Source organism: Poecilia mexicana, unplaced genomic scaffold (genome assembly GCF_051168715.1).
Source record: "Poecilia mexicana isolate PSO_F unplaced genomic scaffold, ASM5116871v1 scaffold_18, whole genome shotgun sequence".
NCBI lineage: Eukaryota > Metazoa > Chordata > Actinopteri > Cyprinodontiformes > Poeciliidae > Poecilia > Poecilia mexicana.
In genome coordinates, this window is record NW_028263387.1 from 6,436,138 (window position 1) to 6,455,866 (window position 19,729).

General features: G+C 39.2%; 1 protein-coding gene across 1 annotated transcript in view; it reads right to left on the minus strand.

The window, feature by feature from the left end:
• Window positions 1–619: 619 nt before the first annotated feature.
• The window catches only part of ndrg2 (NDRG family member 2), a 34,289-nt gene continuing 15,179 nt past the window's right edge, over window positions 620–19,729 (minus strand). The window contains exons 2-16 of the mRNA XM_014969989.2: window positions 11,288–11,373; window positions 9,445–9,489; window positions 7,505–7,610; window positions 7,299–7,419; window positions 7,023–7,085; window positions 6,857–6,917; window positions 5,639–5,725; window positions 5,396–5,452; window positions 5,202–5,305; window positions 5,088–5,126; window positions 4,949–5,000; window positions 4,819–4,866; window positions 4,709–4,744; window positions 4,471–4,522; window positions 620–4,145 (exon numbers count right to left, since the gene is read on the minus strand). Coding sequence (XP_014825475.1) covers window positions 3,982–4,145; window positions 4,471–4,522; window positions 4,709–4,744; window positions 4,819–4,866; window positions 4,949–5,000; window positions 5,088–5,126; window positions 5,202–5,305; window positions 5,396–5,452; window positions 5,639–5,725; window positions 6,857–6,917; window positions 7,023–7,085; window positions 7,299–7,419; window positions 7,505–7,610; window positions 9,445–9,489; window positions 11,288–11,362 — 1,110 coding nt within the window. The 5' untranslated portion in view covers window positions 11,363–11,373 and the 3' untranslated portion in view covers window positions 620–3,981. The remainder of the gene's footprint in view (window positions 4,146–4,470; window positions 4,523–4,708; window positions 4,745–4,818; window positions 4,867–4,948; window positions 5,001–5,087; window positions 5,127–5,201; window positions 5,306–5,395; window positions 5,453–5,638; window positions 5,726–6,856; window positions 6,918–7,022; window positions 7,086–7,298; window positions 7,420–7,504; window positions 7,611–9,444; window positions 9,490–11,287; window positions 11,374–19,729) is intronic.

A 19,729-nucleotide genomic window follows, 5' to 3' on the forward strand; every position in this document is an offset into this window, starting at 1 on the left:
AAAATTGCTTTAGTTCATAATGAGGGTGTAGGAGAAAATCTTTTAGGGTTTCCAGAAAATAGTTTCTGGATATTTCACCAACTCAAACTGAAGACTTTTCAAGACCAATATGAATGGAATTTAAGACCTGTACCACGGCAGAAATGTACAACTTAGTCCTGCAAAGAAGCAATAAATTTGCACTTACCCATGATAAATGCAAAAAAGCCAGCTAGCTAGATGGATAGATTAGCTAATTACCAATGGCCTCAACCGCCTCGAGTCACAGAACAAAATGATCTCAAACTTTTGAAAAAATAAATCTATATATACACATATAAGATTAAATACTCCTGTCAAGACAAAATTTAAAACCTGTGATTAACGCAACTTTTTTAAACCAACTTACTTTTAAAATATGAATTTTGACGTTTTAGAACCTTACGGGTGCGCAAACACCCTGATCATGGAAAACCTGTCTTGTGAGTGTTCCCACCCAGCGCCCAGGTTCTCAAAAATTTTCAGCCGAGTTCCAAGAGAATTTAAAGACATTTGTGCAGTTTCTACTCAACTGTTTTATTCCTTTTTTTTAGTGTACAAATGAGAAACTGCACATGTGAAAATAAAGACATTGGACAAGTTGTTCCTCTTTAAGCTTTTATTGATGTTGAAGTTTGCTTTTTAAGGATGTTCATCGTATTACACAGGGAAATGAGTCACACAAGTAAATTTCAGTTTATTTTTTTGTTTTTCACTTTTGATCTTTTAATTATTAATTATATTACTCTCCCTTATAAGCGCTAATGCTAAAAAAGTTACACAAGAACTAGCACACGGTTAACTAACTTGTGAGCACATCGGGACAATAAACTAACACTTCACACAGATAAAAAAAAGAGAGATGTAGAAGAGGAAAAAACAGATTGAAATAAAATGTAAGAGTCAGACAGAAGACAACATGGACAAGCATTTACAATCACACATCCCTGCTCAACTCTTTAGAAAGAAGTACCGCTGGACTTTTTCCTCCGTGTCTGACTGAAATCGGAACCTGCCTCAAAACCAACAACACCCTGAATCCATGTTACATTTTTTCTCTGGTCTCCGCTTCCTGCCAATGTAACCTCCATCTCAAAGCTTTCCACGGACTTCCCCGTCATGCTCACCGATCACGGCTCGGCCTCTTTTTAAAAAGCTTTGGATAAGTAGAACCGGATCACACAAACAAGAAACAGGCCGTTTCCACCTGACTCATTCAAATCTTAAATGGCTTAAAAATGTAAAAACATCCATGGCTGCATCCACATATAGGCTCTTTTTCTTTTTTAGAAATATAGTCAGGCTATTGGCAACATGTCACAGGGCAGTGGACAGCTTTGTGTTGAAATATTAACGTTTAGAGGGAGATCTGAGTCACCAGATAAACGAGGCGCTGAAATTTGCCAGTACGCTGTTACTTCCTAGCTGTAACAGGACGGTTCAAGGTTCAGGCGGTTTTTATTTGGCTTGTTGGCAGTGGGGGGGCTGTTTTACACGGGTTATTTCCCGTTAAAAAAAGAGAGAAAAAGAAAAAAATTGCACCCTCTTGTTTTCTATTTTCTTCCTTCTACTCAGCTAAGTTAAATCTGCAAACCGGACGCAAACACTTCCTGTCTACTTCCGCGCGACAAGCAATCACACAAGCAGCCGCCCAGTTTAAGTAAAAGGTGCTTCTGTTACTGATTAGTGTGTTTTTATTCTGCCTCAAGTAAGTCGGTTGCGTCTATTTGGAGGTATCCACGTACAGGTAAGGTTATGTTCCGTTCAGATTACCTGCGAAGTTGAAACTCGGTGTTGGGTTTGACGTCAGACCCGAGGTAACGGCGGTCGAGTTAGGAAGATGGAATTTCAACATGGCGACGCCCGTAAACATCGTTTGCAATAGCTACAAACATCAATTTAAGTTTTACGCTCTACAATCAAACACCACTTTTAATTTGTTCAGTTTAGAGTCGCACACGCATCTCTAAGCTGAGACGCAGTCTTACCTGTGTGTCTCCTAAAATGAACACGTTTCCATTGTTGATTCGAGGAGCGGCCATATTGAGTCTGCCTTACAAGTCGTGACGGATTTGCTTCCAGTTTCCCCGTGGGGAAATCCGACTGCGGAGGACGGTCCAGCTGATTTTTCCTACTGGGAATTCGTAAATCTCTAGTTCCCGAATAAAACTGGAACGGAGGATAACGCAAAAAAAAAAAAAAAAAGAACCACAACCCACACGGTGAACACAGTGATCCCTTCTGGCCTCGGCAGACGTCACGGGTGGTTCGACACGCGGCCAGAAAAGCTGGAAGCACTAGTTTAGAAATGTGCGACTCGAGTTGACGACAGCGCCCAAAGCTTTAGCTGAAGCAGACAACATCCCACCCAGGAACGTCCTTCAGACTGTCGCTAGAAACTCAAAACGACACAAACAAACACGCGTTATTGGCAGAATATGAAAGAAAAATATCCAGTCAGTGTACACGTTGGGTGAGATCAGGCATGCAGATTCAGGAGAATAAATAAAAAAAAATACAACTTTCAACCTCTTTACATCCAATAAAAAAATAAAAGATAAACAAAGTAAAACGTTGAGGACGGGACGAGTGGAAGACAAAACAAAAACCTGGCAACACCAAGGAGGAAATACATGTTTATCTCAAAAAAAATAAAATAAAATCTGGAAACCATTAAAAAGTTTATTTATTTCAGTTATTCAATTCAAAAGCTGAAACTACACATACATACTTGTTACATACATAGTAATATATTTCAATGTTTATTTCTGTTGATTAAGGCCTACAGCTAATGAAAACCCCAAAATTATGTTCCTCAGAAAACTTGAACATAAGATCAATAAAAATACAGAATGGTTGTATTTTACCCATATGATGAAAGACCTAATCATGTGGACAGTTGCTGACATGATAGTTGCCCAGTATTTCACCGAGATATTCATAAAGATGTAATTCTTAAAAATAATAATAATAACGTGCAGTGTCTATGCAAATTGATGGAACGTTGTGTGGAAAGAAAAAATGAGTGCAGCAGTGAGAGGATTTTGAAAGAAAAGCTCATTTTGTAAAACACTGCAACAGTACATACAGAACACTGAGCTAAAGTTAATCTATTAAAAAAATCTATTTTACTGGTCTTATGTAAAGCTTTTAATTTCTAAGAAATATAATTTTGTTTTCATCAACTGTAAGCCACAATCATCAACACAAACAGAATTAAAGGCTTGAAATACATCACTGAAATTTAATGCCTCAGTATATGTAATACACCAGTTTCAGGTTTTGAACTAAACTGAAATAAATCAATTTTTTAAGTCATATTAAACTTTTTTTCTTTGAGACGCACATGTAGTTGCTAGAATGGCTCTTGCTGACTGCTTCAACCATTAGTTGAGACAAGTTACAAATCAGAAAAAAAAAAAACACACATTAGAAACTAGCAGTAAAAGTAGTGGACACACACATTGTAGTAAGTATCTCTGCTATAGTATGTTTTTTTTATTCTATATTATATTAAAATCATGTAATAAAGAGAAAAGTGTTACAGTTTTGTTTCCTATTTCATCATCGTTAGCTTCAGCATCATCATCAATTCTGCTTCCTGAAGGTTAAAGTGATGAGTGCAGCTTCTACATGCCACACTCTGGATCTAGGTTAAAGGGGTCTACAGGCTGACAGAGGGAGAGAGGACTGCTTCCTGTTCTGCACCTCCTTCCTGGTTCTTTTTAATCTCTTCTAGCTGAAAGACTGCATCTGTGCTGGACCAACATGGAGGACAGGCCCTCTCTCTCTCTCTCTGTCTGCTCTTGCGGGGGGGAATGGTGGGAGTCCTGTATTGACCGATGGAGAAAGCCATTCGTTCGTCTCGTTTTCTTTGCGTTCACGCTTCACCTTTTTCCCTTCGTTCCTTTGTCGCTCTCTGCTCTTGCCGTCGTGAGGTGGTGGAAGGGGGCGAAGTCTTCTTCAGCAGGAGACCTCCATGGTTTGGGAGGGGCTGGGCGGCATCTGGCCCCCCTGCGAGCCCTGGGACAGGGTGCGCGAGCGAGAGCGGGACCCGTCCATGGAGTAGGAGGAGGAGAGCGAGGTGGTGCGGGAGCGGGACAGGCGGGTCATGCAAGAGGAAGCCACTGGGGAGAAAGATTGTGTTTGTTGATGTTCAGAAGGTGGTAAATGTGATCAAAACAACACACTGCAGAACATTCCCATAACTGTGGCATTCATTTTTAGTCCAGACTACGGGTGTCCTGGAAATTTCATGTAATTTTTGTGATGCACCGATATGAAAATTTGGGCTGATACTGATATTGTATTGCTGTTGTGGACAATAAACGATATTTAATGATATTATATGTCTATTTTCTTACCAAGAAACATACAAACAGGAAATACCCATAATCAAGATTTATGTGTAGCTGAGAAATGTTAGATGAATTTTCAGAAAAGTGAACTTACTATAACCCATTCCTTGGATGAAATATTTGAAAGCCTCAGTGAGCTTAGCAGGCTGCATACACAGAAAGACGACAACACAGTTAAACAAAAACAGAAACATTTCAGAAGGATTTTTATATTTCCTGTCTATTTAAACAAATGCAACTTTTATTTTAACAACTAGGTCATTTTCTCATGTATTTTAAATGCTGACTCAGCAGAATGTGACGTTTCTAAAACGCTCAGCTGCTCCTGTTACCTGAGTGAGCTGAGGGAGGCCGCCTGCGTCGGCCATCTGTGGCAGGGACAACAAGGGTTACAACAGAATCAGAGAAGAGACGCTAAAGCAAAGACAAACTGGTGTTTCACCTTCAGGAAGGAAGTTGATGTGGGGTCCAGCTTGCTGTTGCACTCCACCTGGTGGACACAGCAAGAATAACATGAAAAAAAAATCTCCTTTCTTTACACGCATATCAAAGTTACAAGACCTTAAACTTACAGCGGCATCTTCGTACGGAGCTTGATCCCCAACTACTAACATCACTGGACACCTGATAAAGAAACACATTTCAAACTCATATGGGCTGCGCTTAACTGTTTGAGATTTTTATTTTTTAAGAAAGAAGAGGTGTAGTTACTTGAAGGTATAGTTGCGGTCCAGGTTCAGATCTCTGCGGCTGTGGCGGAGAGAAAGAAGGGTTAGTGGCTGTTGGGTTCTGGTGCATCTGCTGCCCCCTGCAGGACAGTTTTACCTGTTGTACGTCTTCCAGAAGAGCTCGATGTTGGCCAGATTAGGCGCTTTGGAGATCCGCTCTCTGTGAGATTGCACCAAGTCTGTGTTTGCTGAAAGTTCCTCCTACAAAAAGGATAGCTTTTTTTTTATAAAACATGAAAAAGATGATGTAAATTGAAGTGTTTTCTTCCAGACGTTTAGGTTTTGCCATACCTGACTGAAAAGGTGACATAAGATCTGCTCTGTGAGAGAGGAAGTCACAGAACTGAGCTACAGAGGAGACAAAGAGAACAGATCGATTTAGCTAATCCTCACATCAGAAACATAATCTATAACACTGTCTGGTCTAATTTTATATCCTTTAACTGATAAACAGCCCTGATCAGTTCAAACTTTGTTACAATCTCAGGTTTCTATCAGCAGGAAGACAAGAAGTCAGACGGTGAGCGGACGAACCTTGTGAGCGGCCCAGTCCATCCATCCTTTAGCGTTGGTGTCGATGTTAACCAGAACCAGGCCCTCCACTGAATCTGGATTAGCGAGCTGCAGACAGAAATCAAGTTTAAAGCAAATAAAACTTTGACGTTAGAATCAAGCAGACTGCCTGAGCTTAATGTAGCTTCATGTTTGGGGCCTTTTCCTTGTTGGTGTATTCGACTTTACTGTACCTGAGATGGAAAATAGTGATAATAATTAATGCTTGTGATATTTACTCTATTCTCTCAAACCTAATTTTCCCACATCTATTTTTGCTGGATGAGTATTTGAAAGGCTGCTGTGTTGTTTATTCTGTCTGTAAACGAGTTTGCACCCTTTGAACTTTTTCACACTTTCTCACGTTTCAAAATTCAACTTGTTTGGCCTACATGCAAAATGCTTTATGTGGCAAAAAATTAAATCCATTTAAGTTGTAACAAGGAAAATGTGTAAAAGTGGGTTGAAAAGGAATGAACACATCTGCAAGGGAATATAAATGCAGGAATAATTACCGTCATTTTCATTTGGTTTTCTGCTTAGAGGCTGTGGCGCAACTAATATTTATTAAAGATGAACCGATATCAAACTTTGGTCCGATATATTGATGTTGATGATTATATATCGTGCAAGTCTAATATTTACCTTACCTCAGGATGAATAATACGTCTGCATCAACATTGGCATCGGGTGACGTTTGCTGTTTTAATATGTTGGTATCGGCCTGATAAGTAAAACTGAGCTGATATGAACAACCTATGATGTCGCTTTTACACAATGTTGAAACAGCAGGAAGTGTATATTTATATTTTTAATATATATATTGATTTTTCAGCATAGAAGAAGATTAATATCAAACATCGATATTGGCCCAAATTATCATATCGGTGCATCTCTCTCTAAAAATATCAGCTAGCATCTACAGTATTTTCCCTAAATTTGGTGCAAAAACACAATTGAAAAAAAAAAAAATCTAAACCAGTTTAAAACTGTAACACTGCTCCCAGCCTTTTGGATAGCTGCCACTCAAAAAATATCTATTTTAAACAGAATTCCTTCATTTCCACTCTTTCAACGGGACTGTACCATATTCTTCATCTGCCTGACTGCGAGAACAGTGTCAGATTCTGACAGCTACTTTAGATTATGCAAAGGACACAGATGGTAAAAATGACAGCTCTAACAATAGAAGCTACTCACTGTGAACTTGGAGAGGATGTATGCTCCCGCTCCCACCCCCACCCCAATGACGGTACGGAAGCTGACAGACGGAGAGAATTAACAAAAAAAAATAGAGCTTAATTTAAAGACGTTTTGTGTGGGAGCACATCATATATATACGAGTCAAATCAAATGTAGTATTTACTTGAAAAACTGCAGCACAGCAGGGATCATCTCGGAGATGGTCTCCATGGAGGGATACTGGTAGCTACAACAGCAAAAAGAAATGGAACGAGGCGATCAGGGTTTTTGTTTTAGCCTCTGACAAAAGCGCATTTAGCAACCAGATATGGGAGCGGGGAGATGTGAGAGATGGGAACATTGGGTATTTTTAGAGGGGGATTACTTTGAAGCCTGCACAGAAGATTATTCACACTTTGAGAAAACCAAGGGTTATGTTAGGAAACGGAGATCAGCGTACCCTGGAGGGTAGGCGGAGGCCCCCTCCTCTTGGCCCGGAGCGTCGATGTGAATCAGGGTGAAGTTCTTGACAATCTCCTGCATCTCCTCGAATTTAAACAGAGGAGAGAAGCAGCTCTTACCTGCCGGAGAAAGAGAGCGAAGGCAGGATGAGGAGGAGAAAATGAAGATGAGAGAGAGACAGAGAGAGAGAGAGAGAGCACTCACTGTCCAGACCCACGTCATGGCAGGTCAGGATGGCGGGCCGGCGGGTGGTCCGCGTCCCGTGGAGGGTCACGCGTAGAACGCCGTGCGGGGTCTCAACGCTGTGCTCCTGAGCAGAGACAGGTGGGGGCATTAAGTCTTGGATGTTAACATTCCTAATCATCACATCTGAGGCGTCTATCCCAATTCAGATCTTTTTTAGCCATATCACAGCCACAAACTTCACCATTTTTCTTTGGAGTTCAATGTGACAGGCCAGCACAGAGAGCTGCGTTTCCACTGATCATATATTTGAGCAATTTGACATTTTGAAAATAAATTTGCTTAACAGAAACACGTAAATTTTGAGAAAAACTTTTGCTGTTAGAATGAGATGTGTTTTTTTTTTTTTTTTTTTTTTTTACCATATAGTTGTTTGTTTCTCAAACCAATTTTTGCATCACACAAGTCACATGATCGACAGCCGGATGATGCCACGAAGAAGACAGGAAGTAGTTGTGGGATCATGGCGTGACATCTTTTGAAACGACTTAGTGCATGAACAAACTTATTCACATGTGATTTTAATTGTGTTTCTTATTTAATAGAAAAACCATGGTTAAGACATTAGTGGAATGTCGACAACGTTTTGTACACATCTGTTTTGCTTTTTGCCATCTATGACACAACATATCGACACTTTAAATTAAATTTTGAAAAGGCAGCTACAAAGGCTTACTTCTGTACACACAGTTACTGGACAAAGAGGGAAAAAAAGAAACTTCTTTGCTGAGTAATTAATCTTTGCCTGCTTCAGTGAGTCACATTTCCCAAAATAAAGCAAAACCATTATTTGCATTTTAATCCAAACAGCCTAACGCTACTCACTCCATTCAGTTTCTGCTTTACAGTGCTGAAGCAGAACTAACCCCGGCCACTGAAGGTATTCTCATTTAATTGAATTCAGTCTCAAGCATTACTGTGTGAATGTAACAGTGCATGCACAGCAATTATCCACCCTGCTGGGCTCATTTTAGTGTTGAATAAACACAAAGCTCCGGGTCAAGCCAATAATGTTTCTGAACCTCATGTCTAAGAAAGAAAATATTATTGGATTCCTCCTGAAAAGAACACATCAGTGTGGAGAATTAATATGTAGCTAACCTCTATTTATTTATAGAAATCATTTATTTCTATTTTCTTTATAAGACAGTTCGATTTCATTTCGCACAGTCATGTAATTTACTTTGCTTGATTTGCTTGTTCAGACAGATGTCAGTGTAGATGAGAGCAGCTGCAACATTACTCATTCAAATTTATGACGGTCAAAGCAAAGCGTTAAGGTACAACAGCAGTTTTGTCTTCACATGATTAACCGGAACTGGGCTGAAATATCTAAGAAGCAGAAGTTTTCAATTATTGAGTCGTAGCAAAAACGACGAGAGAGTAAACATGCTAGCTTTAGCCTAGCATTTAAGACTGTGACTTTATATGCATGGAGCCAGAAAGATCAAATCAAACTAATTTATTTTGTTTAAGAAAAAATAAATTGTCCTTAAACAAGGACAGTCAAATATGGTCCATACTGACAGATTCAGATCCAGTTATATGGAGTCTAATTAACAATAAAATGATAATTTAAACATAAAACACCAACTGACGCTGTTGTTTATTTTAAGGAAGCTCAGCAGATAGTTTAGAGGATAACCAATGTCTTATTGGCAAACATGTTATTTTTACTGTTAATTTGCAGGTTTTATTCTCTGGTGTGTTTTTCTCACAGCCTCAATTATTCTAATCAAGAAACTGTCTGAAGGTCACACTTCAATTATTACTTTTTTTTCAATATTTTGTAAGTGTTGCTTTGTTATGAAAGGTTGTTTCTCAATATATCTGCTTTTAAACATGAGTTAGAGTTATTTTCAACCCGACTGAAATGATTCATGCATTTGTGGCGGTCTTACCTGCCCTTGATCTAGGAGTATTCTTGCAGCCAGTTCAGCAACATCCTATATGGAAGAAAAGACTAATTAGTAAGATGCTTTGGATGTTTTCTTATTTTACAGAATATACATGTGGTACATGAAGACAGAGGGCTAAGAAAACAATCAGATAAGACAGATGAGAGATTTTGTTTGTACAAAAACACATTATGAGTAGATGAAAATCTTACGCTAGCACTCTTATTTGAATTACTTTGCGTCTAAGACTGAAGCAAATGTTGCTACATCTGTTTATTTTTTTGTCGTAACCAACATAAATAGAAACCTCTAGATGTTTCATTATTGGAAAAACGGGTTGGAAGCGGATGTGCTGATGTGAGTTTTATTATTTCATGCTGAATGTATCTTACCTAAGTACAGTGAGTTTGCTGTAGCAACACCACTCTTTGTTGTGGATACTGTTACTGATTGAAGACGATTCAATTTTAGCCATCAATGATGTTTTTAAAAATGAAGCAGTTTGAAAGAAAACTGTATTTCCTATGACATACTGAGATGTGTCCGCGTTTCTTTCAGGCTGCGAGAAAGAGAGCGAGAGCAAGTCTTTCAGCAGGTAGCAGGAAGGCAGAATGAAGTAGAACAAAGTTGCTATGTTTGGTCCGTCTTGGATCATGTTGGGTTTTGACATCTTGTCTTTGAAGCTACAGATCCAACTTCTACAGTGTAGTATAATAATCTTGGTAATGCTGATTGCATTAACTGCTAATATGTAATGCATTCAAAATCTCAATCTGATCGTTTTGTCCTCATTTTAAAAGAGTGAATCCATGTTGTACAGATGTGGCTCTCTCACACACACAGTGTGACGTCGCCTCCTCTTCTAATATAAATGATTAATGGCCGCTCATAGTAGGGAGGCAAGAAAAATAATTTCCATGCTGCTTTTCATTACAAAAACTTCAAATCGAAAATAGTAATAAATTTAACAACCTTACAGTAGTCAAAATATCTTCATAATCAAGTCCTTTTAAGATTGCTCACGATGTTGTGGATGTCTATTTATGTAACATTTTCTCTTCTTTATATGTTACTTTAAGCAGATACAGTCCTAATGAATATTTTAAGACACAGGAAAAATGCTACAAATATTCACAGTTTCTGCTGCTGGATCATAGCCAGGTTGTACGCTGAGCTAAAAGAAGAAGCAGAAGCAACGGAGGTGGCAAATGATTGAAAATTGCATCTAAACTCAAACAAGTTCATCACCTTAAAAATGATTCTGTAATAAGTAGAACCACTATTCTCATTTGGTTTCCTCTGTATCATCATACAGTTTGAGTTTAAATGCAGTATTCAAATATTTGCCTGCTCTATTTTTTGAGTGTATCTATTTTCTCTCACAAAATTAGGAAAAAAAGCAAAAACTTTTTACTAGTTATTGCATTTATGCTATACCCGTGTTGGCCACCAGGTGTCATCATCAAGTCACCTGATGTTGCCATGCAGATGTTGCCCTGCAGAGCAGAGCAGAGCAGGATCTGCTCTCGCTCCCTCATCGTTTGACGTCAACCCAGCAGATCGGAGCCAGCGCTGCAGCTCTGCTCACACACTCACACACAAACACCCGCTCATGCGCGGGCGCTAAGACCTTTCACATATGTGCTTGGAAGACAAGTCGTTTAATGAAGGATTTGCTCAGACTCAAGAGTGCAAACACCGACTCCGGGACACACACAAGTTCTGGCTGGAGTCAAAATGCTTCTGGTTTGAGCCTGGCTCGGTTTGGACTTAGTGTGATCGCTGTCGATATAAGTTTTCCTGTGCAGTTTATATGATATTTAATATCAGATGCAGAATGTCTAACCTTGGCAGCATCAGCCTGACCCGTGAGTAAAGGCTTGTCCTCTGTGATGGCAATTTCCTGCATTTCAGATGTCATGGTGGCTCCCCCTGAAGGTGGAAAAGAATAACAAAAACACTGAAAACATTTCATATCTCTGTCTCCTTTTTGAAATCACACACTCTGTGGCTTAGGTTTTGAGGTATCTAGATGCACACAAACACAGATTGTGGCCTGCACATACACAGGAAGTGATTAAATACTGCATGTAGCTGTTGTCCTCGTGGGACTTAAAATGGGCTGTGGGGCCTTTTCAAAGTTAATTAGTAATTAGTGCCGGCAGAGATGTGCAGAAAGGGATTGTGGGGGAGAAAACGCAGAGCAAAAAGAACCACTGGGAGGGCTTGAAGAGAAGATGGACACATCAAAATAACAGTACATGCATAACAGATGGCTAAAGTACATGTGTGACAGGGATTTACTCTAATATGCAGCAACCTGTGCTGAAGGAGTGACAACCCTGTGTGAAATGACAGCAACCTGAGGGGACTGTTGATGGTGAGAAACCAGAGCCTCTGGCAGGGAGGAGAAAAACACCTTTACAGCCACAGCGTGATACTGGGTGCTACTGTGAGAGCAGCCAGGAGCTTAATGCTGCACCTGAAGGCATTGTTAAGAGCTAGGGTTTTGGGGATTTTGTACACACTTCAACAGTTGAACCATTTTGACATAATGGGAAGATCAACACTTAATCACAAGGAACTGCTCTCTGATCACTGACAAATGGTGCAAAAGTTTAGCTTATAAATATAGAGTCAGTATCTTTAGTTACCCGACCATTACTGATAAGAAAAGGTGATGATAAAAAAGCTCAGGGATAGTAAAAGTTATCACTACTTAAGCATGAACAATATAGTAACTGTTAGCAGTAGCTTCAAATTGAGTACTCCACCATTTTCCTGCCTAAATGTGAGAAAAACAAATAATGGCATTATAGTTATTATAGTTACTAAAACCTCCTTTATCCCAATGTATTTTTGCACTAAGTACAAATTAACAATGTTCTCCAAAACTGAATTTCTGTAGCCTGAAAACCACAATGCCAAAATAGTTCAAAGTTAATTAAGAATTAGTGACAATGCAGCTGCCTGGCTATCAGTGATAAGTTGAAGACATGATGTAATAGGCAACATTCATTAAGAATGTTTTCCAAGAACAAAAGCAACAGTTAGTATAAAATTTAGTGCTCCACCATTTTCCCAACTAAATGAGAAAGAAAACTACAAATAAATACACAAATCCTGCAAATGTTAAGCTAACAAACACAGTTATTCCATTTGCTTATAGTTACTAAACCATATTCCAATGTATTCTTACACTAAACACAGTCAACAATATTCTCCAAAACTAAAGCCAGACCAAGCATTAGCTTCTAATATGGCACTTCTCCGAAGCCTGAAACTTGTTATAAGACATAGGAACATTTTGATGCTGAAATAGTCCAAAGTTCATTAAATATTCATTAAAAATTATGACATCATAGTTGCCTGATTAGTGATAAGCTGAAGACAAAATGTTAAAATGAACACTGATTAAACATGTTTTTCAGCAGTAAAGCAACAGTTAGCATTAGCTTCCAGTTTAGCACTTCTCCCTCCCAAGAGTCTGCTCCATTTTCCCACCTAAAAAGGTAATGAAGTTTATCTAAATATTAATCTTTCACATTACAGTTGTCTGACTATTACTAACATGATGACATAATAAACCATAGGTAATGTTAAAAACAGAACAAATAAAATATGTTCTTTGCTAAAAAAAAAAAAGAGTCAGAACTAGCTTTAGCTTCTAGCTAGGTACTTCTTCATACCCCATGTGCCCAATGTTTTAACACAAAAACCTAAAATAAGACAAGATGGAAACAAAACTTACACCCAACAAACACCTCTGGTTTGTTGGGTATAATAATCATTAGGAGCACAGTGAGAATCAAAGCTAATCAGAAAGCATGGTATTATTACGTTGCTCCATTATCTATTTATTTTTGCACTGATTGATTTTTTTCCCTGTCGTCATATTTTTGATCAGTCAATAATGGCTTTTGCCTTCCATGAAAAGAAAACAATACAAGGTTATTTAATCCTACACACATTTTAATAGCCGTTGCTATTTTAGCTATTGCTTAGCTATCGTTATTGCTTAAAGTAAATATTAAAATTGATTCAGAACGCAGCATTAGCCTTTATGAAGAAGCACTGCTGCTTATAGTGCACTAACTGTGCATGTCCTGCTTTCAGAAAGTGATGACTGCATTCTGTCTGCAGGTCTGGCACTACATCAGACGGATGAAGAAGGCCAGTTAGTTTGTGTGATGCGTGTATATGTATGAGCGTGCACGCATCACGAAATGAACAGCTTTCCCCCCTTGGGGAAAATCTGGGTCTCGAGCGGAAATGATTAGTCACCAAAGAAGGCCAGCACACACCACCAAACACTCACTGCATCCATTGTTCACCATGTAGCTCTCCTGTTCCCTCCTTACATTTCTTAACCTCGTCTTTCTCCGCGTTTGCTTGGTCACTTGTTTTCTTAGTGTCAGTACTGTCACCAGGGGAAGTCTTTGTAATGCCTTTCCCTTTCATGCTGTTACTCTAAAACTAAGACTGACACATAATATGAGCTATAAATAAGAAAGAAAACCATGCAAACAGATTTGAAACAACAGTCATCAGATCAATTTTGTTACCACTCTCTTCAACATGTAGATAGCCAAGCATGGCAGATCTATTCAATGTCACATGTCGTATATGATATTCTCTCAACTGTGTTCACTTGCATGTGACACAACATATGCATGACCCACATAAACATTGAATTCAGACTTCATGCAGCCTCTCTGCTGCATGAATGCCATCTTTGGAAGTCACAACAATCTTAACACTTAAATACAATTCAATTCCTGAAGGTGTTTTTGTTTTTCTACAAAGAGAACTAACAAATCTTCTCATTTTCCATGGCGACCGGCTGTCTGGTCATCCCAGTCGAAGACTGATCTAATGTACTGTCATGCTTAATCTACTCATCGCAATGACTTTATCTGATTAAAATAGAATTTGTCATTAGATACCAATTACAAAATAAACCGATCTCTGGCTGCACAGTCTATAATTAATCCTTTGTCCCACAGGAAGACTGCTATTTACACAAACAGCAGCAGAGGAGCAGATTTACTAAACAGCACAACAGCTTGAAGAATAGGAAAGTCTATCAAAATAGGAGATAAAACACAAAAAAAATTAACAGAGTGTGAAGGGAGGATTAAAACAGGCATGAGAGAGTTTAACTTTGTTCTGCTCAACAGCTTATAAAGAGCTCTGCAGATTTGTCCTGGTGCCACAGCAGCTGTGATTCACCCAAATGGTAACTTCTTCCTTCAACAGCACGCCTACCATATGTGTTACAAGCAGATAATGAGATTCGCTCAGCATTTAAGCCATTTAAAAACTGTAGTGACATTTGATCAATTTGATAATGAGATACAAATCAACAGATTTGCATAGAAAGAGTTATTACTGTGGCTATCATTCCATTTTTTGTGAGGCGGCCATGTTGGATTGAGGCCCTGTTGGCAAGAAATCAGTTTTCCAAGTTGGGAAATTCAGAATTCCAAGCAAATCACAGCATACAACGAGGTTTGGTGTGTTTTGCTGGAAAGATGAGAATTTCTGGGACAAATAAGTTCAGTTCTCACAACTCCAATCGATACTAGCAAGTTTGATGAGCTACTTGTGCGCCCAGCTCCGTTTCTTCTCTCCACCAGTTACTGCACCTCTCTGCGTTCTTGTAACTACTTGCACAGACTCTCAACCTTATCAGCTCGGTGTCACATACAAGACAGTTAGAAATATAGACTGTTCCCCACTCAGCAGTTTTCTGTGCAACACTCAGTATGCGGACGGATGTGTCTGCTTTGAATATGCCTTGACTACGTGCAGAAAAGGGTGAAATGAAGTACATCCAAAGATATGGGAGGCTTTAAGCTAAAGGGTAAGTTAAACTAAGACAATAATCCAAAACCCACCCGCAAATCTGTCCTTGAATGGTTTAATGGATATCCTTTGTTGATTATTAAGGTAATGGTGACCAGGAGGCTGTTCGGTGAGGAGGCTGTTACTGCAGGAATAACATTCAAAGGTGGCCAACTCTGTATTGAATGATTAAATGAAGTCAGAAAGAATAGAAATGTATAAAGTTTTTTTTTAAAAAAGACAGCTCACAGTTCATTTGGCTAAAATTTGTCTCTGCAGTTCAAAGCTTTACAAAACTGGAGATCAGAAATCGATGTGCAGTGCTAGTTTTCCTTTACAAACAGTTCAAGGTGTGTTATCGCCTTTGAGGAAAGGCAGCAGAGAACAGAGTGACACCTTATACAGAACTGATACAGGACTCGTGTAACTCTGCCTCTGTACTTACTCAACTCTTCCACTCGCTTTCCCTATACAGTTTTCTGATGTTGCAACACATAATCAGGCTTACTCCCTCTATCATCCATCATTCTTTATCTCGGCTGCCTCTCTGAGTCCGTGTGTTTCCGAGCGTGTAATAACTGCTAAACTGCACCGTCTGTCACCATGGAGAAAGGAACGGAAAGAAGCTGGGATTTCTTTAGGTGGCCCGAGGGGAGGGACGCCGACATAGGAGTAGGAGAACGTGTAACTGGCTGAGACCAGGAGGCCGGTCTCACTTCCTGTTGGACTGCACTTCCACAGCTTCAGCTGTCAGGCAACAGTTGTCGGGTCCATCAGCTGTCGGGCTGCGGACGATAATTCCTTCAAATTAGTGTTGCACGCATTCATAATCCATAATCCAGAGATGTTAGTTTGTTCCATCCTGTTAGCGGGCCGCCTCAATCCAACTTGTCACAAGCTGTTTTTGTCAATCCCCACTGTCAGGCTGCACCCTGCTCTCCACCGCTGTGTCACGCCGACTCCATGTGCCTGTCCTCGAGGGCAATGTCACCACACAGCAAAACTCTGGACTGGGCTTCCAGCTGCTGCAGTGAATTTCACTAGAAACAATCCAGTCATTACGACACCATTTTTTTTTAAAAAACTACTGCAGTAGAAGACAATTGTTTGCATTGTGTTTCTACAATACAAGGAGTTTTATTTCAGGGTTTCCCCCAGAGTGTATTACAATCATGGCAGGCCACCAGGCTTTACTCCCCCCCCCCACCCCCCCACTACCTGGCTAAGTCGTTTGTTTATTTTAAAAGGGGTTTTCTATGCACCAGTAACAACAGTGACAGTAAAGATGGATTAAGCGAGGTTTATAGTTGCACCTGCCTTTTGGCCTCACATGCCATTGTTTCAAAATTAGGGAATGAAAAAATTGCTTAAATAAAAGTCACGCAGCACATCTGACCACATCCACTACATAGCTGTTTCCTGTTGCATTTGAATCCAACATCTCAGCATAGTGAATTCATTCTTTCAAGGCCTGCATCCAGGTCAGATGAATCCAACTGTATCACTTATCTACCAGTTTGCAGTGACCCTTTACATGGGTCACATGTGGGAAATGAAGATATATGGAAAACCTCATAAAATATGATCTAAGTGGACTTTTATTTGGAGAAGGTGAGCCAAGGGCAGTGTCTGTGTAATGTCTATAAGTGTGTGAGGAAGAGGCAGCAATCTGCCGCCGGACAAAGAAAAGTTGGAGCTTAAAGACGTTTTGCGTTTCTGCCAAGAGAAGTCAGCTGTATTAAACAGAACATCTTACTCCACACATCTTCTTGGCTTTTGTAAAGTTTTAGGAACTTCAACTAAATAAAACCCTTTGTTTCATTGACAGTCCAATATGTGACAGAGCCAGCCGCTTTGACAAGTCTGTCATTCCTACAGCTCCTTTTTTATTTCAATCACTTTCTTAGAGCTTCTCACACCTCTGAAATTGTTCCCGACTCTCTCCGCTCCTGACTTTTTATTTGTCACTCTCAGTTCCCATCTGTTTTCGCTGTCCTTCTTTCTGTTTGTCTTATTCCACACCCAACAACACGTGAAAACAGAAAAAGGCCAAACATTTAGACAGGCAGAATCGACTCCTTTACCAGGTCCTTCCCTGCCTCCAGCTCTAAGTTAAAAGCCTCCTTTAGACCTCAAATACAGTTAGCGAACCCAGCCAGATGTAGAGTTGTCTGAAGTCAGAATTACGCATTAAGGTCATCAATATAGAGAAAGTCTGAAGGCTGAAATGTCGAAATGTTGAACCTGTGGCATTTGGGAGACAAGAGAGGCTGTTTCAACACATGGAGCCGTAGCTTTGAAGGTTTAAGACTGAAGATGATGAGTAGCAAAACGTTTGAGGGCCAGAAGAAGAAGGCAGCTTAAGAGTTCATGTCCTTTAGGCTTTTGGACCTTCTTCACAGTTCTTGACATTTTACAAAGATGGTTGTTTTGAGAGTATTCACCGTGTCAGGCAAATCTTACAGTTCAGCTAAAGCGGCCTTAAATACTTTAATGGTTTGTAAAGTTGACAACAGTCATGACTGAGTTATGGTATAGTTTTAGTACTTTTGGTATTGTCCGTATATTCCCTATTCCATACTTTTGTGTTTAGGGTATTTACTTTCTAAGAAAAATAGTTAGACCATGTGTTAATGAATCAACCACATAGTCCAAAATAGGTTAATATTTATGCAGTCACTTATTTTATGCTTTGCATTTTTATTTAATTGTCATTATTTTGTAGAAGTCAATTTTACATTTGACATTGGTGTTTTTTTTTGGGAAAATGTCTGTGTCAAAAAAGATGACAAGTCACTGAAGGAGGTGAAGTTTCAGTACCTCCTACAGCAGCAGATTTTATTTTAAGAGTGAAATTTTGGGGTAAAAGTTTTCAAATAAGAAATTATACCAAAGTTATACGCAGGTAACCAAAGTATGCCAAAGTTGAAAACAATTTCGATTAAAAACATAATAATAAAAATTACGTTAAACCAGATGTATTTTGCTGATGGTCAGCTGGGATCACCAGCTTTTTTTTTTTTTTTTTTTAAATATCTGCAATCAAGACTAAAAGTGACAGCTGTAGATTGGAAACTGAAAACATACAGTATATCATTATTGTTTATATAATAAACTTCAACACATACAGTATATCATTATTGTTTATATAAAACTTCAACACATACAGTATATCATTATTGTTTACATAATAAACTTCAACAGGCATCAAGCCACTAGAGTTGGGTTTTTAAAACCGGACTTATTCCAGTTGTGGTGACTATTAGCTAGCTAACATGACTTTGTCAATCCCCTAATGTTACTTTATAAAAACTCAAATGACAGAAAATAAGCAATAACAATGCTTACTTGGATGATTATTTATTTTAATGAGGTTTTCTCTTTTCTAATTTATCTTTGCATTGAAGCACGTGCTCCACCGAGTTCTTTGTTTGGCGGACAGTGTGTTTTCTTTATTTCTTTACTATTTCACCAACTTCTCTGAGTGGTTGGCTGGTGGGACTTATTAGGGTTTATTTTTGGCACACTTCTTTTCATGGGCTGTTTGTTCCCTTTCTACGTCTGTGTTTCAATATAAATTGGAATTACAAAAATAAATTTACTTAATAGAAACAACAAAAAAAATATAGCTTTATTTTGTTCTGAGAACTGCAACTCACAGCCAAACAAGATTTTATAGGGCAATATTAGCAAATTATTTTAGGAGTTTGATGTATTAAAAAGGGAAGTAAGTGTGGCATTTAGACATAATGCTTGCAATGTAATACAAATGTCATGGATTAAATGTTTTTGGCACTTCGTAGCCAATCCACAGTAATACCTGAGAGGATTTCCTATCGAAAGTGAAATGCGCACTACGGATTTACCCCGGTGCTGACACAAATACACACACACAATCACAGTGGAGAGCCCCAGGTGGTGAGTACACAACCACTTTGAGGACTTTATCTGCCCTCTCTCCTGAAGCGAATCCTGTTAGTCTGCTGGGCCTCAGTGCTGTCACATCTGGGCACCACTGTGTCAGTTTTAGATGTGTGCCGGGCACCGCGAGACGTGTAGTCATGCACACAGATTATCTGCTGAGGTCATGCTTTCTTTTTTTTTTACTATTCAGCACAGTGAAATATGGATGGAAGGCAAACAGAAGGAAGAAGAAAAAAAAAAACAGAGTCCGGCTTTTCAACTGTGCGCTCGCTAATGCTCTGCTGGGTATGTGGAGAGGTAAATGCCACAATGACGATAAAGATTCATGCGGCTGAAAACGACTGTAACATTTGATCTAAATGCCAAACCTGTGCAAAGGATTACAGCCGACAAACACTGATTTAAGAGGGACTTTTAGTTTTGTGTCCCTGGGTGGCTTTGTTGTTTTTGTCAACATAATGCTTCACTAGATAAATCCCACTGGCACTGTAGCACTATGGCATTTTCTGCTCACTTC